Below are 15,421 nucleotides of genomic sequence, written 5' to 3'. Positions count from 1 at the left end.
CAGAGGTGGTAGAAATATACAAAACGTTAACTTTAAGGAATTAACTGCACCTATTCAGATGTCTAAAAATTATAAATTAGTAGTCATTGGAAAGGTTTTTGAGTCTACTTTCTAATAAAAAAAGAATCACATCATTTGGAGGTGTGTGGAAAAAGTTATGATTAAAATAGTCAGCAAAGGTCAAAGTTGACAGCATGGGTTATGCACCTCACCTCAATTGGAGAAAACCACCTAAATGGACATTTTTATTTTGAAGAAATCAATGACCTAACCTCATTATTGGTGCAGGGAGCTCACCGAATAACATTGAACTCACTCACCCATCTCAAAAAAGGAAAAATTCAACAAAAATAGAGAATGGAGAGCAGTGTTCATCTAGCTGGGGAGTACAGTTGAAGTTTCTGTACAAATTACCCTTTTTCCTGTGGTAATCGATTACAGGGGTCTTGTAATCGATTACTAGAGGAAAAAGGGTAATTTGTACACAAACTTCAACTGTACTCCCCAACTAGATGAACATTGCTCCCCAAAGTCGTTTTTGTGTCCCTATAAGTGATCTTTTCTATTTTTTTTGCATGGATGACTCACCTTGCTCATCATTGATGGTATCAAGTGCATCAAAACACAGTTTGGCCCACTCAATTGTGGATGAAACACATGTTGTTCATCATTGATGGTGTCAAGTGTATCAAAACACAGTTTCCGCCCATTCAATTGTGGAGGAAAAAACTCCTATAGGTGTTTAAACCAAGGTAGTTCAAGTTCATGACAATTTTTGCACAACTCATAGAGGAAGAACTTATTAACTTCCGTAATCAATTTGATCGACAACCATCTTCTTAGATTACATTTCATTGTATACTGTTATGTATCTTTTCATTTCAAAACTTGTTGTTTCATGAAATGTCATTACGTTTTTTTATTAATGTATGTGCTTTTTAATATTGTTATAATTTTTCATTACTCAATACCCTTCATTATTTCGTTTATATTTGTTTAATATTGAAGTATTCCAACTTGAAATGTTCCATTAATGATCCATCCATAAAACCTTCAAAAGACAGTCATAACGAATCCATAATATTCCTGGGGAGTGCTTAAAACACGTCTGGGTAGCACTCTTCAACTTTCGGTACAAAAGGAGATTTTTCTAAGCGATTACCAGCTCCCTGTAATCGATTACAACAATGATGAGAACATATTTTGGTTCAATCCATGAATATTAACATTGAAAGAAGATGTTGTGAATTGGAAATGTTCGATACAATCCATTACAATAATTTTTTAAAATATTAACGTCAGCATGATTGGAAAGTGGACATTCCATAATTTTTTCAAGTAGACATTGCTCTCCTCATGAGTCAATCTTCCATTGAAAACATCAACAAACTTGGTTTTGAAAGAATGTTGCACACACAACTTCATAAAAAAAAATTCACGTTAGAAAAATCCAAAAAATAATTAACAAAACAAGAAACACAAATTGGCAAAGAGGAAAGGGGAAAGGCTAAATGGAAAATGGGAAAGAGGAAGTGGAAAAGGGGAAAGGGAAAACGCGAAAAAGGAAAGGGAATAGTGGAAATACCTACTCTCATCACTGGAATTTTCCATTTCCCACAACAAAATCAATGGAAAGGAGAACATGTTTCTCGTCAGGTTGCTTCGACGAAGAAGATGAAGCTAAAATAAAGAGAAACGAGAGAGAAAAGAGAAAGCTTGAAGAAAGAAAGGAGAGAGTTTGAAGAGAGAAAGGAGAGGGCTTGAAGAGAGAAAGGAGAGAACTTTAAGAGAGAAAGGAGAAAGCTTGAAGAGAGAAAAGAGAGAGAACGATAAAAGAGGTTAGAGAGAGGACGAAAATGGAGTAAGGGAAAAGGGAAAAAGGGGAAAGGGAAAATGGAAAATGGAAAATGGAAAATGGAAAAGGAAAAGAAAATACCTTGTTACTGGAGCTTTCCATTGCTTCACCGGAGTCTCGCTGGAGAAGATGAAGCTTGCTTCATGAGAGAAAGAGAGAAAGAGAGAAAGGAGAGAAAACACACACAAAATGAAAACGAAAATGCACAGTGAAGGGAGAATAAAAACAAAAATGAAAAGGACATTTTCGGAAACCAAATTCACTGCCAACTTTAACGAAAAAAATATATTTTAAATGACCGAATAGCCTTTTGACATGTAGCGTTGTCAAAAATGTTGTCAAATGTGCGTTGTTGAAATATCACGATCCTATTATATTCCTTAGAACAGGGATGGATGGCAACGGTGCTGCTTTCCCCCACCCTCACGTAAATATAACAAGTAGCTATGCAAAAGAATAAATATTTAAGACTTTGAAGATTATATTTATTTGTTAAACAAATACCATAAAATGAAATTATATATATTTATCTCGTCTCAAAATTACATAAATAAATTTGATACGTATAATGAGTTTAGTAGTCATACTGAGTGGAAAATATTTTGTCTAATTGTTGCAGAAGTTAAAAGTTTATTATATATTATTATCCGTTATTGCATACTTAAAACTCCGCTCAGGCTCTTTTACATTTTGTCAAAATATAATAGAAAACAAATTCATAAATATATTAGTCAGTCCCACCTGATAAATTAAAAGAACCGGGAGGCTTTTGTAGAAAACCATTAAGTTTTAATGATCTGCGTTTAAAGATAATAATTATCGCTTTCTATTATGAGACAGTTTTCCTCTGATTTTGCCACTTTTGGTAGATATAGTGGTCATATCATAACAGTGACGGCCAACCTGTGACAACGGCAACAAATACTTAGTTGTGTTTTTGACAGGTGCAAATTATCTACCAATCATCCTTGTTGAGCATCGAAAACTAACTTGATCAAATTATAACACCATTTTTTGTCAAGACCAACACAACTAGTCATAACAAGCACAACAATTATAGTCAGAACCACAATGAAATTAGTTTTAAATCTGATGCTCTTAGAAGCGTTTTTAATCCATATGTCGCTAAAAAAGTAAACATTCTGGGAAAAAAATTGAGATAAACTTTTTGATAATGCATAGCATATTCACAACGAAATTTTACTCAAATCGAATTCTTTAAATTGTCGAAAAACTGTTTTTTCCTCAATATTTCTCCAGAGAAAGCATGATGTGGGATTACAACTTCACAAGCTCATGTACCGCAATAAGATCTATCATTATTTTATTGATCATTCACTGCATTCTGACTGATAATATCTAAACCCAGTGACATAGGCAGGTAGCCATTTCGCAAATAAATCTCATCATAATAGTAACTTCAAGAGAAAATTATACTTTTAATTTTTCTTATATCTTTTAATAAAATAGGTTGCATTTATAGGAGTATCAAATCGTTCATTCAAGATCACGGTTTCACACTAGGGTACAGATGAGTACAAATTGATATATGGTAATTAGAAACCATAAGACTTAGGCCTAGATTTGTTCTTACCCAAAGAATTAATTCGATTTGCATGTTCTTCTTCCTCCTCCAGCTTCTTTCTCCGAGCAGCCTCTTCTTTTTGTCTCTGAATCATCTCTAATTCCCTTTGTCGTTCCTCCTCCTTTCTTTGCTGCTCAAGTGCTTCTCTTCTCTGTGCTTCTTCCACTCTTCTCCTATTCTCTTCAAGCATCTTATCCAGCTCTTCTCTTTCTTTACGAGCTTGTTCCTGTCGAATGACAACACCGCATCACAATTTCCAAAAGACATTAGACGAGACCAGGAAAAGAAAAAGAAACCCAATTAAGATTTTACCATACTCTCCTAGTGGTTACAAACATGGTAGTTGAATCAGAATACAAAAATGGCTAATCGTAATGGGCCTTTCCCAAATCAAATCATAAGATTTATGTTCAACAATAAAACACAACATATATTTTAGAATTATGAAGTCAAATATAAAGTGACATGTAAGCCTCAATAATTCTCATTTTAGTTTCCAAAATATGAGAATAGAAAATAACATTATTTAAATTTAATTAGAAAATGAAAATGGTGAATCTAGATTTTAATTTTATTTTTTTTTAAATTTTGATTAAATATTTGAAAGTCCTGTATGAATAAAAGAGTTCAGTAAATAATGGATGGCCAAAAGTCAAAAGGTCACTTTTCTTGGAACTAAACACAACGCTATTGTTTAGGTTTAGGGCTGTGAATCGGGTCATGTCTCTTTTCAACCCACTAGCAGCATGTGCAGCCACGATTAGAATAGAAGATGTAGAACTTCAGTGCAGCATGATTGGCCCGCTCCAGTGTCCATTTTTTACACGCTTGGCTGAAAAAATCAATACTCCAACCACAACAGACATGAGACATGATGGCCCTAGGACAGCAAAGTGTTGCAACACACCACAATTCGCATGTAAGATACGATTCAAATGATCACGATTCATGTGCGATTTGCACAGTTCATGCACGATTCAAACACGAAAACAATACAGCTCACAATTCATATCGCCATGCTGAAAATTTGCTTCATCGAAATTGTACAAACTACTGATAACCATGCTCACAACTTAAAAGGTAGTATGCATACTTTTAGATACAAATCACAAACAGCTTATTTGTCAGTCGTCACAGGGAGAGACACTTCAACACTGTTACCTGATGACTTATAGCGCTAATGAACAAAGATACCAAGAGAAAAAGTAATTGGAACCAAATATAGATACTAAATCAGATGTGAAAATTGTATACATATCCGAGAACCTTGATATAATCTGATTAGTATTTGACAGACTGAGATTATTACGATCTGATCAATATTTTAACAGACAGGGTAAACCTAATTTCAGGATCATGGATTCTGGCAGGGTGACAGCTTGTTTAGCAGACAAAACATGATTAAAAGGTATCCCAAAGACCAGTATCATTTTTCAACACTAAATTTATCAATTTCTGATGAAACTTCCTCCATTTTTTATGTGAATTATTCAGAGAATGATAAATACCTTGCCCGTGATTCTTGTTCAGATGAAAAGGGGGAAAGAGGAAAAAAAGAAGTCCCAGTGAGAATACTTACTTCTTTCCTTCTAGCTTCAGTAAGAGCATCTTCCTTTTCTTTTCCAAGTTGAGCTTCAACATCATCAAACAATTTTTTCACTCCCTCTGCCACACGCCTTTCTATTTCTAACTTGACTTCCTCTGATTTAAGCTTCTCCTCAACATTTTTTCGAATTGCTTCTTCCAGTCTTCTTGCAGTTTCCTCTTCCAACAGTTTCAACTCTTCCTCATGTTGACGCCTGTGCCAATGTTAGAAGTTGGAAAACATAAATTAATTGGCATTGATGAAAAAAGAAAGATGCACAAGCAACTAAGCAAGTCATACTAATTTCTATACCAGAAAGTTAGATAAGTTTGTAAAACCAATGTTTTTTTTTCAAATCTGTTTATTATTTATCTAGCCATTTCATCCATTGACATGGAAAATATGAGCTTGTTATGCTTACAAGGCATACCTCTCTAGCACGTTTCTGATCCATAACAAATGAAGTTTCTAGTGCAAGAGGAGATAATTGGAAGAAGCCATTGTTCATCATATTTAACAAGTTGAACTTCCTTCAGAAAAGCCAGTGAAGAATGAAATTAACCTGTTGCATTTTAAAATTACATCACTTATCTTGAGCATAGACTGGAATTTATTCAGAAGCATCTAGCAAGAGAACTCATGTTCAAACGGTCGCTAACTTATATCAGGTCAAGTGTAGTACCAAAACCCTTGCATTCTTAAAAAGAACAATCTTATACAATAAGATGTGTCTACATTTTAAGATTTAATCCCTGTACGGGAAAACTATTAAATTTTAGTTCCTATACAGTTTTTCGCAGTAGTTTATTATCACCGCAACTGTCAGAAAGTCTTCCCTGTATTAGAGCAAGAGGGACCAAAACTAGGAAAACATCCCCTAGTAGAGACTACAAATTATAGCTTTCTCATATACGGACTAAATCTATAAAAGGAGAAAAACATAGAAAACAAGTGAATAGACTAACAAGCTGCTCTAAACTCTCATACATCTTAGTAAATGGATCTCCTCCACAATATAGATTAGTTGTATTCATCTTTTATTTTGATAAGTAAAGAGGATTTTAATTAGATCTAACGCATCAGCAGCATAGATGAGTAGTATTCATGAATTTGAATTATCTCACGTCTTTGTTTCCTCCTTTGAAACAACACAAGCGAACAATGGCATAAAGACTAAAAATCTGCACAGAATAATAATTGCAATGCAGCATTGTTTATTATTACTATTATCATTCTCATTAGCATTATCAATTTCAAACAAAACGAATTTTTAATATTGCAAAAAATGCAAGATGAGTGCGGCGAGCAACCACATGCTTAAAAATGCCATTCAATAGTGGTGATATGTGCATTTAAAACGAAACCCAACTAATGAAATTTCTTAAAGCTAAGATCAATTCAAACGAAATCGAAAGAGAAGAAAAGGAATGGTTATGGTGATGGTTTACCTTTTCTTCTGATCTTTCTTGAGCTTAGGAGTTGGGCTGCGAGAAGGAGAGGGGGAGGAAGAGGTTCTGCGCCTTCTGCGGCGTTTGTGGGAAGGAGAGCGGCGCCTGAAGCAACAGAGAGAACGAGTTAAAGAGAAGGAGAGCGAGAGAGGGAAAATGAAAGAGAAAAAGGAGATGAATTGGTACCTGGAAGTTCGAGAGTGGCGATGAGAAATCGGAGAAGGAGAGTATCTTCTTCTGCGAGAAGGAGAACGTGAAACACTGCGACCCATATCTCAATAACACCTTACCCAACTCACTACTCTATAACCCTTTCAATTAAAAACCCTACTCATCCGCTGCTCACCAATTTTCCCCTTTCTCCTTTGCATCACCAAACTTCTATTCTATGTAGCACAGTGAAAATCATGAATTTAAGAATTAGGTTTTTAAATGCCTGAAACTTAAGAACAAAAATAAATTAACTTTTTAAGTTCTAAAAATGAAAGTATAAATAAAAGATATAAGAGAGTAGTTGTTCTAAAATTTCACTACTTTAACAACGTTTTAAATATGACAGTGAACATTGATAAAACCTACTTAAATTAAAATAATTGAAGTAGTTTTATACCAAAGTAATTTGACCAAAAGAATTATATATATAGTCTTATAAATCTCTAGAAATATTTTTCATAATTTATACTTATAGTAATTCTTTTTCACAAAACAGCATTAATCAAATTTTAAATATTTGTCAGAAAAACATAACTTTTTAAAATTTTGAACTTTTATATTCAAGCTAGCGTGTACTAGATTAGAATAATTTAATTATAATTTTTCAAAATATTTCTTTGTCTAATAATTTAATTATAAATTTTTAAAATATTTCTATCTCTAAAAATTTATTTAACTATTTGCAACAATTTAATTATAATATTTTTTTTATTTTTTCTTCTAAATTTTTGTTGTCATAGGTCATGTCTTTGATGTACAGTGATAAGTATTGTGTCATTGTGTTATTACTTTAATTCAATTTAATTTATATATATATATATATATATATATATATATATATATAAGTATAAGTATTTTAAAAGAAAATAAGTAATTAAAACTAATATATTATTAATTCATTTTAAAAGTTATCTTATGAAAGTGAGTAGAACTTGGTGTTCTTGGTGAGACTGAACTGGTTGGTGCAGTTTGAGTGTTAGTCTTCTTGGAGAATATAGACAGGAGTGAGATAGAAATCTAGCTAATTTATGTTTTTTTTTTCTAAATTTCTTATATTTTATTTACTTAGCTTCTCTAAATGGTCTTGTTTGATGCTTATTACAGTATGTTGACGTAGTACTTATTTTAACTATGCTTTTTAAATTGTAATGATGAAAATAAGTTTATGTATACAAATTAATGGTGTGCATAGATTTTTTTGAGCAATGGTGTGCATACATCAAATAGGTATTTCTATCTTTTAATTTTATTTTACAATATTTTTAGGTTTGGGAGTTGGGAAAATTTTTATGTAAAAATGGTTAAAGTCTTTTATGCCAATTGTCTTTGTTGTATTAGTTCAATTTCCTCTTGCCAATATTGCTCGCTCCTTTGCTGATATCTTTGACTCAACATTTGATGATATTTTTTTTAAAAGATGTTGCCTCCTATGGTTCAGCTTCAAAGAAGTTAAAGCTACTGAAGAAAAAATAGAGGAAGAAAAAACAATGATAGACAAATTGTTCGAGCCACTAAAGAAGAAAAAAGCAAAGGAGTTATGCTACTTAAAGATCAAACAAAGAAGAATAATTGTTTTAGGGTAGATGTTATATTAGACTTGTTACACAAATTATTGAAAGTTGTTTTTCATTTAGTTTATTTTTATTATTTTGGGTTTATTGATTCACTCAAGTATGAGTAATTCTTGAAACAAAGTACATGTGATTCAAGTATATGTCATTGAGTACTTTCACAATTTCAGACTTATTGTTAACTTTTTCCATGTAAAGAGAGAGTGTAATAAAGCAGCGACAATGAGCCATTGAGTATTTTCACAACAAAATCATGCATTACTTATTAGGAGATGATTGAGAAGTTAATAATGAGTCTTTCTTCCTTTTGATTGGACAATTTCGTGAGTCATGATCGGTTCCACTACAATTAGGATAATGACAACGACGATGCTTCTTTGCAGCTTCAACTCCTCCTTTTGCCCTTGATCCTCTTGGTCGACCTTTTGTTTTAGATGTGATAGGATTTTCAACATCACACTCATCAACACTTAGAACACCATGTTCTAGATCAATTGAATTTTCTTGAACTCAGGCATGCCTTTTAAATAGTGAATGACTTTCTTTAACTCTTTAGTAGTTACTTCAACTCGATCTTTGGTCTTTAAAGATTCAACCTCTAAACATTGCACGAGTGATCGAAACTCAACAGAGGAGTTATCATTAGAGTTGATTATGTGTCTTTGTTGTGGGATCAATGAGCTTTCTCTTCTCCATCGAGAAGAAAGATATTCTTCTGGAATGCTAAAATAGTCATTCTTCAACAACACTCGAATAACATGTCTACATAGTATCCCAAAAAATTCAAATTCTTTACGAGAACAATGACTTGAATTTTTTTCCTTTATCCAAGTTACAGAACGACCTCCATCAAGTTTGGTATGATGCCGCACCGAGTAAGAGTCATTTTCAAATCACAGTTGCTGCATATTTTGTAGATAACTCAATCTCATGTTGAAGCAACTCAAAGGCATATGGTGTGAGTATGGATGTAGCATGTTCCTCGATTAGAAAACTCGTTTTTATTAGAGGATTATGATACTTTTGACGCATTCTCGCCTCTTCTCCAACTTGATTTCTAATGTTCATTCCAAATCTCATCTTCGGATGTTGAATCATCATCTCTAAAAAGCACTCCATACCAATTACCAATTCCTTCGGATATAACCACATCATGCTTGGCCTTTATCACATATAACCACATCACACTCTGCCTTTATCAAATATAACCACATCATGCAACTATACTCATCTACAAAAGAAACAAAGTGCTTGTTTTGTCCTAAAGAAGATATTCAAAAGAACCACACATATGATAATATACTACATGCAACAATTCAATAGCTCTCATATGCCTGTGAGACTTGAAAAAATTTCTTGGTTGTTTTCCAAACAAACATTCTTCACACATTTTATCAGGTGGAGAGATATTAGGTAATCTAATCACCATTTTCTTGTTCGCTAATTGCTTCAAACTTTGGAAATTTAAATGGTCGAACCTTACGTTCCAAATTCAGTTTGATTTGTCAAGAATAGTGGTTGTGAAGCACTGACTTTCCACCTTGTGCAATCTGGTTTAAAACATTGTATTCTTTGACAAAGGAGACTTTAACACCAATCTTTGTCTCGAGTCATAAATCTTCAGAAGATTATCCTTCATGGTGACCGAGAAGCCTTTCTCAGCTTTGACCTACACTCAAAAGATTACACTCCAAACCAGAAACATGTAATACATTCTCAACGATTTCTACCTTGTCTTCATCTCTTTTGATCACAATGTCACCAATACCTGCAACTGTCATGGTTTTATCACCAACAAGCCTTACTTTGCTTTGTCTACTTGTATCAAGATTGGGTAGTCAGTCCGTGTGTCAAATCATGTGATTGGAACATCTAGTATCTAGAAACCAATTTTCTAAAGAAAGATAATCTTAATTATGTTGTAAACATGAGCCAAATAGGGTCTTCGTTAGACTCATCTTGACCTACATAAGCCTTGTTCTCCTAATCTTTCTTCTTTTTTTCCTTTGTCATGCCAAAAATTAGCTCCATAATGCCCCCATTTTTCACAATTATAGTATTGAATATTCTTTCTATCTTGACTTCGATTTCCACTTCTACCTCCTATGTTGCCCCTACTAGGGGATTATGGTTTATCATCGTGTTTAGACTGTTCTTGATTAAAAGAACTCCTCCTTTCCTTGTTAAATATGCTATTGTACTTACCTTTCATCCACCTTCCACGTGATCAACCGGTCTTCTTGGAGACTTCCGCTTGAAGTGTCTGTTCTTTAACACCTCTGTCAACAATCCCTGATAGTAATTTCAACTCATGGGCCTCCAACAATCCTTGGAGCTCTTGTACCTTCATCTTTATAATGTCCTTAGACTCTTCTATTCCAACTACAATGTAGTCAAACTTAGAGGATAATTTCCACAAGATTTTCTCCACCATATTTTGTTTTGTCACCATTTCCCCATAGGCTCTTATGGAATTCTGTTTGGTTTCTGTAATCGAAAACCTAATTCCCTTCTCTCGCGAATCACAACAAGAACACAAAGTAGAAGAATGAATGAAACGTAATGATTTATTTGCACATTAACAGTATCGAAAGTCAATGTACAAGTATGGATGTAAGTATGGATAACTATGGGAGCCTAATCCCCTTCCTCAGGCGAATGCCCTGACTATACGAGTAAAAATATATCCTCCCCCCTATAGACTGACGATTATTCTATTTATAATAAGTTCTTTCCACCCAAAACCGTCAATACTGTTATGCTTTCCATTGTTCAACCGAACGTCTCTTGTTCCACCGAACGACTACTTCCCCCTCTCCCTCAGCCGTTCGGCATTCACCTTATGCTCTCACTTCATTTGACCGCTCGTTCCCTGTTGCTCCCACTTCATGTGAACGATCGGCTCCTCCTGCTCCCTCAGCATGTGACCGATCGGTCCCTACTGCTTTAACCGTTCGGCTCCTTCCCCATCGCCCTAAGTCGTTCGTTTCTTTCTTCTCTCATAAACTTTCCAGGTCCTATCATTACCCTCTGCCTGAAAATTAACCTTGTCCTCAAGGTTAAACTCTGGAAATTGATCTTGTATTGCCACCGAGTCTTCCCAAGTGGCCTCATCAACTCCACCTTCTTGCCACTCAATCAATATTTGTTCAACCAGATCCTCGCCCTGTTGCTTTTGTCTTTGGTCCAATACACGTAGTGGCCAAAATGAGGGCCCCTCTGCCTGCAAGCCCTTTGGTAACTCTTTTTCCACCCTCTTTGTACCTACCGCTAGCTTTAATTGCGACACGTGGAATACAGGGTGTATCCTCCCTGTGTCTGGTAATAGTAGCTTGTAAGCCACCTGTCCTACTTGCTGCACCACCTTAAATGGCTCGAAATACCTGGCCGAAAGCTTTGGATGTAGCCTTACAACCATATAAGATTGCCTATGAGGCCTGATCTTCAAGTAGACCCAGTCATCAACCTTGATCTTTGCTGGTTTCCTCTTGCGATTAACATGTTTGGCCATCAAATCTTGCGCTCTCATCAAATGAAATCGGAGTTGCTGCAACGCCTCGTCCCTAGTTTGGAATTCCTGCGCCACAGCCTTCACTAAGGTTTCTCCTGGAGAAAACCTTGTCAATGAGGGAGGGGCTCTTCCATACATAATCTCAAATGGTGTACACCTAGCTGCCCCTTGATAATTGGTATTGTACCAATATTCCGCCTAGGGGAGAATAAAACACCAACTCCTTGGCTTCTCAGAATAGAAACATCTCAAGTATCCCTCTAGAACCCTGTTTAAGACCTCCATTTGTCCATCCGACTTCGGATGATATCTTGTACTCATCAAGAGTTGGATGCCTTATATTTTGAACAACTCCTTCCAAAACAGGCTCAAAAATAGACGATCTCTATCACTAACAATCGTCATTGGCACCCATGCAACCTCACCACTTCCTTCACGAAGATTTCGGCCACTGTGCGAGTTGTGTAGGGATGTTTCAGGGGAATAAAATGCCCGCACTTACTCAATCGATCTACCACAACTAGCACAACATCATAACCCTACGATTTGGGAAGCTTAACTATGAAATCCATATTAATTTCTTCCCAAATTGCTTGGGGAATCGGTAAGGGCTGCAACAATCCTTGAGGCAAGGAGGTTAGATATTTGTGTTGCTGGCAGATTAGACAGTGGGCCACGAAGTCTGTTACCGCCTTCTTCATCGCTACCCAGTATAACGACTAGGCCACCCAGCGGCGTTCGATATACTCTAGAATGACCCCTAGTAGCAGACGTATGGAACTCAACTATTATTTTAGGTATCCATGTTGACTTTGCTGAGATAACCAATCTACCCTTATAGTGGAGCCTGCCTCTTTCCATGGTATAAGCGGAATTACACTCCAGATCCTCCTTCAAGTTTTCCTTTATCTTCCTCAATTGTTCGTCCTCCTCTACTTCCCCCAAGACCTCCTGAAAATCCTGCCAATATGGTTGAGCCACTATTCTCAACTCCTTCTCCTCCTTTGCTTCTCCCCCCTTCCTGGATAAGGCGTCTGCCACCCGATTTGCCGCCCTTACCTTATACATTATTTCAAAATTGTACCCAAGGAGTTTGGCTATCCAATTCTACTAGTTCTACGTAGTAATCCTCTGCTCCAGCAGATATTTCAGACTCCTCTTGTCTATATGTACCACAAACTTCTGTCCAAGGAGATAATGTCTCCAATGTTGGATAGCCAACACCAAGGCCATGAACTCCTTTTCATAAATGGACTTGCTCAGTGTTCTTTCTGATAACGCCTTGCTAAAAAATGCAATTGGCCTTTTGTTCTGTGTGAGAACAACCCCCACTCCACCACCATAAGCATCACACTCAATATTAAATTGCTGGGTAAAATTCGGCAAGGCCAAAACTGGTGTAGTAGTGATCGTTGTCTTCAATTGTTCCATGGTTGTCCTAGCTGTTTCTTTCCATCTGAAATTTCCCTTCTTCAATAGGTCAGTCAATGGACGTGCAATCTTCCCATAGTTCCGTACAAATCTTCTATAGTACCTTATCAAGCCTAGAAATCCTCTCAAGGCTTTAAGGGTCCTAAGTTCAGGCCACCCCCTTACAGCTTCCACCTTATCTGAATCCATTTCTACTCCTTTATCAGAAATGCTATGTCCTAAATACTTTATCTACACTTTGCCAAATTCACTCTTCTTTCTATTTGCCACCCATCCATGTTGCCTCAAGGTGCTCAAAACTTGCCCCACATGTTCCCTATGTTCTTCCCAAGTTCTGCTGTAGACTAGTATATCATCAAAGAATACTAGTACAAATATCCTCAGATATGGCTTCAACAAACTATTCATAGCACTCTGAAATGTGGCTGGGGCATTAGTAAGGCCGAATGGCATCACAAGGAACTCATAATGTCCTAGATGCGTTTGGAAGGCTGTCTTTTGGATGTCCTCTGCTCCCATTTTAATCTGGTGGTAACCCGCCTTTAAATCCACCTTTGAAAAGTATTTATCCCCCCTCAGTTCATCCAGAAGCTCCTCTATGACCGGTATGGGAAACTTGTCAGGAATGGTTGCTCTATTAAGAGCCCTGATGGACAAATTTATGAACACCAAAATATGATGTCATAAACTTGTTTTTCAATCGGCAAGTATGACCGAATCGTTCAAGTAATAAACTTGGTAAGACCAAGTATCGTTCTTCCCAAAGGACTCACGGCCTAGTTTAGTTATGTGGTTTCTTAATTAGCTAAGACTTACAGATAAAATATTTGGAGTTTAATATGCAAGACAGAAAATAAACATGTATGCATGAAGTTTTGATCAATGGCAAAAAGCAAAAGATAAACACTTTCAATGATATTAATGTATGAATATGTTGTTGGGGGTCAATTTCATCTTATCCACTCTCATATATTTTAGGAATTCAACATTCAAATCATCCTTGTTAATGCCACTCTCTAAAGTACCTTTCTAGAAGGCTTCTCCCTAATCACGAGTTCATACAATTCCTAGCATTCCTAATGATCAGTTCATAAGTGCAGGAGCTTAACGACAACCAATATCATATTGGGAGAAATTCCCCGGATCTAGACTTCCCCGTACGTGCTCGTATCGACAAAACCAATAATCATGCATCGAATGAGTTAAACAATGCAAGCATTAAGCAAAGAGGAAAAACCCTAACTAATGATGAAAGAAAGCATAAGTCTTAATTAAAAGATGTAAAAACAGATTCCATATATGAGAGTTTCACAAGATTACATTGATTCCCCAACAAACATACAGAGTTTAGTTCACCATATTCATGGTGAACCTAGATGAATTACAATGAAAGAATGAAAGAATAAACCCTAAAAAGGTGAAGAGGAAGCCTCAGCATCCAAGATCCTCCTTCAAAGGGGTGGAAGAGAGAGTGTTTGCCTCGTTTCTACCAAAGATGCCTAACCCTAGGAAACCCTAAAGCTTATATATCATTCGTAAATTACAAAAAGTCAAGTCCAAGCCCATTAAAGTGCCGCTCAGCAGTAAAATACCGCTCAGCGGTGAGTGCGTGACTTGTTTGCTCCCCTCAGCGGCCATTTTGCCCCTCAGCGGACCTCCCGCAAGCTCCTGAGTGCCGCTCAGCGGTAAACTGCCGCTGAGCGGTGACTTCGGCTTCTCCTTTTGCACTTTTTATTGTCTTTTCTGATTTCATCTCTCTCCTTCTTCACTTCTTTCACCAAATTCACCTTAAAACCTGCACAAAAACACTGAAATCAAGCATAAACCTGTCCAGCTCTCTTATTTCTAAAAATATGAAGAAAAGCATGATTTCAAGCTAGTTTCTAAGTGTAAAGGTTGCTTTTAGTGTCAATTTTAATCATGAAAATAACAGTTTTTCAACTGTTATCAAGCCCTATAATCTATATAGAATCTCTAACTCCCATCCTTTTTCTGGACTAGATTAACCGGGCTTGAATAAGGGCTTGTGCTAGGCCTTATTATTCTCGTCTTAAGCATCTCCTCCACCTATTTTTCAATTTCTCCTTTTATCATATGTGGATATCTATAGGGTCTTACATTAATGGGACCCACTCCTTCTTTCAATGGTATTTTATGCACCATTTCCCTATCTGGGGGTAGTCCTCTAGGCTCTTGGAACACCACTTTATATTGTTCCAGTA

The 15,421-nt window shown here is 36.0% G+C and overlaps 1 protein-coding gene across 2 annotated transcripts; it reads right to left on the bottom strand.

Moving 5' to 3' along the window:
* Window positions 1-3,274: 3,274 nt before the first annotated feature.
* Window positions 3,275-6,874, bottom strand: LOC124831211 (uncharacterized). 2 transcript variants are annotated; one of them, XM_047305131.2, is made up of 4 exons: window positions 6,660-6,871; window positions 6,474-6,578; window positions 5,020-5,239; window positions 3,275-3,666 (listed from the first exon to the last, which is right to left on the bottom strand). In XM_047305131.2, the coding sequence occupies exons 1-4, from the start codon at window positions 6,743-6,745 to the stop codon at window positions 3,412-3,414; spliced, it is 666 nt and encodes a 221-aa protein (XP_047161087.1). In that variant the 5' UTR covers window positions 6,746-6,871; the 3' UTR covers window positions 3,275-3,411. The 2 variants fall into 2 exon arrangements, with proteins under 2 accessions (XP_047161087.1, XP_047161086.1); XM_047305130.2 differs by having other exon boundaries at window positions 6,474-6,874.
* Window positions 6,875-15,421: the final 8,547 nt, after the last annotated feature.

Source organism: Vigna umbellata, chromosome 2, assembly GCF_029865625.1.
Source record: "Vigna umbellata cultivar VRB3 chromosome 2, Vumbellata_1.0, whole genome shotgun sequence".
Classification (NCBI taxonomy): Eukaryota; Viridiplantae; Streptophyta; class Magnoliopsida; order Fabales; family Fabaceae; genus Vigna; species Vigna umbellata.
This window is presented reverse-complemented; position numbering and strand designations above follow the sequence as displayed.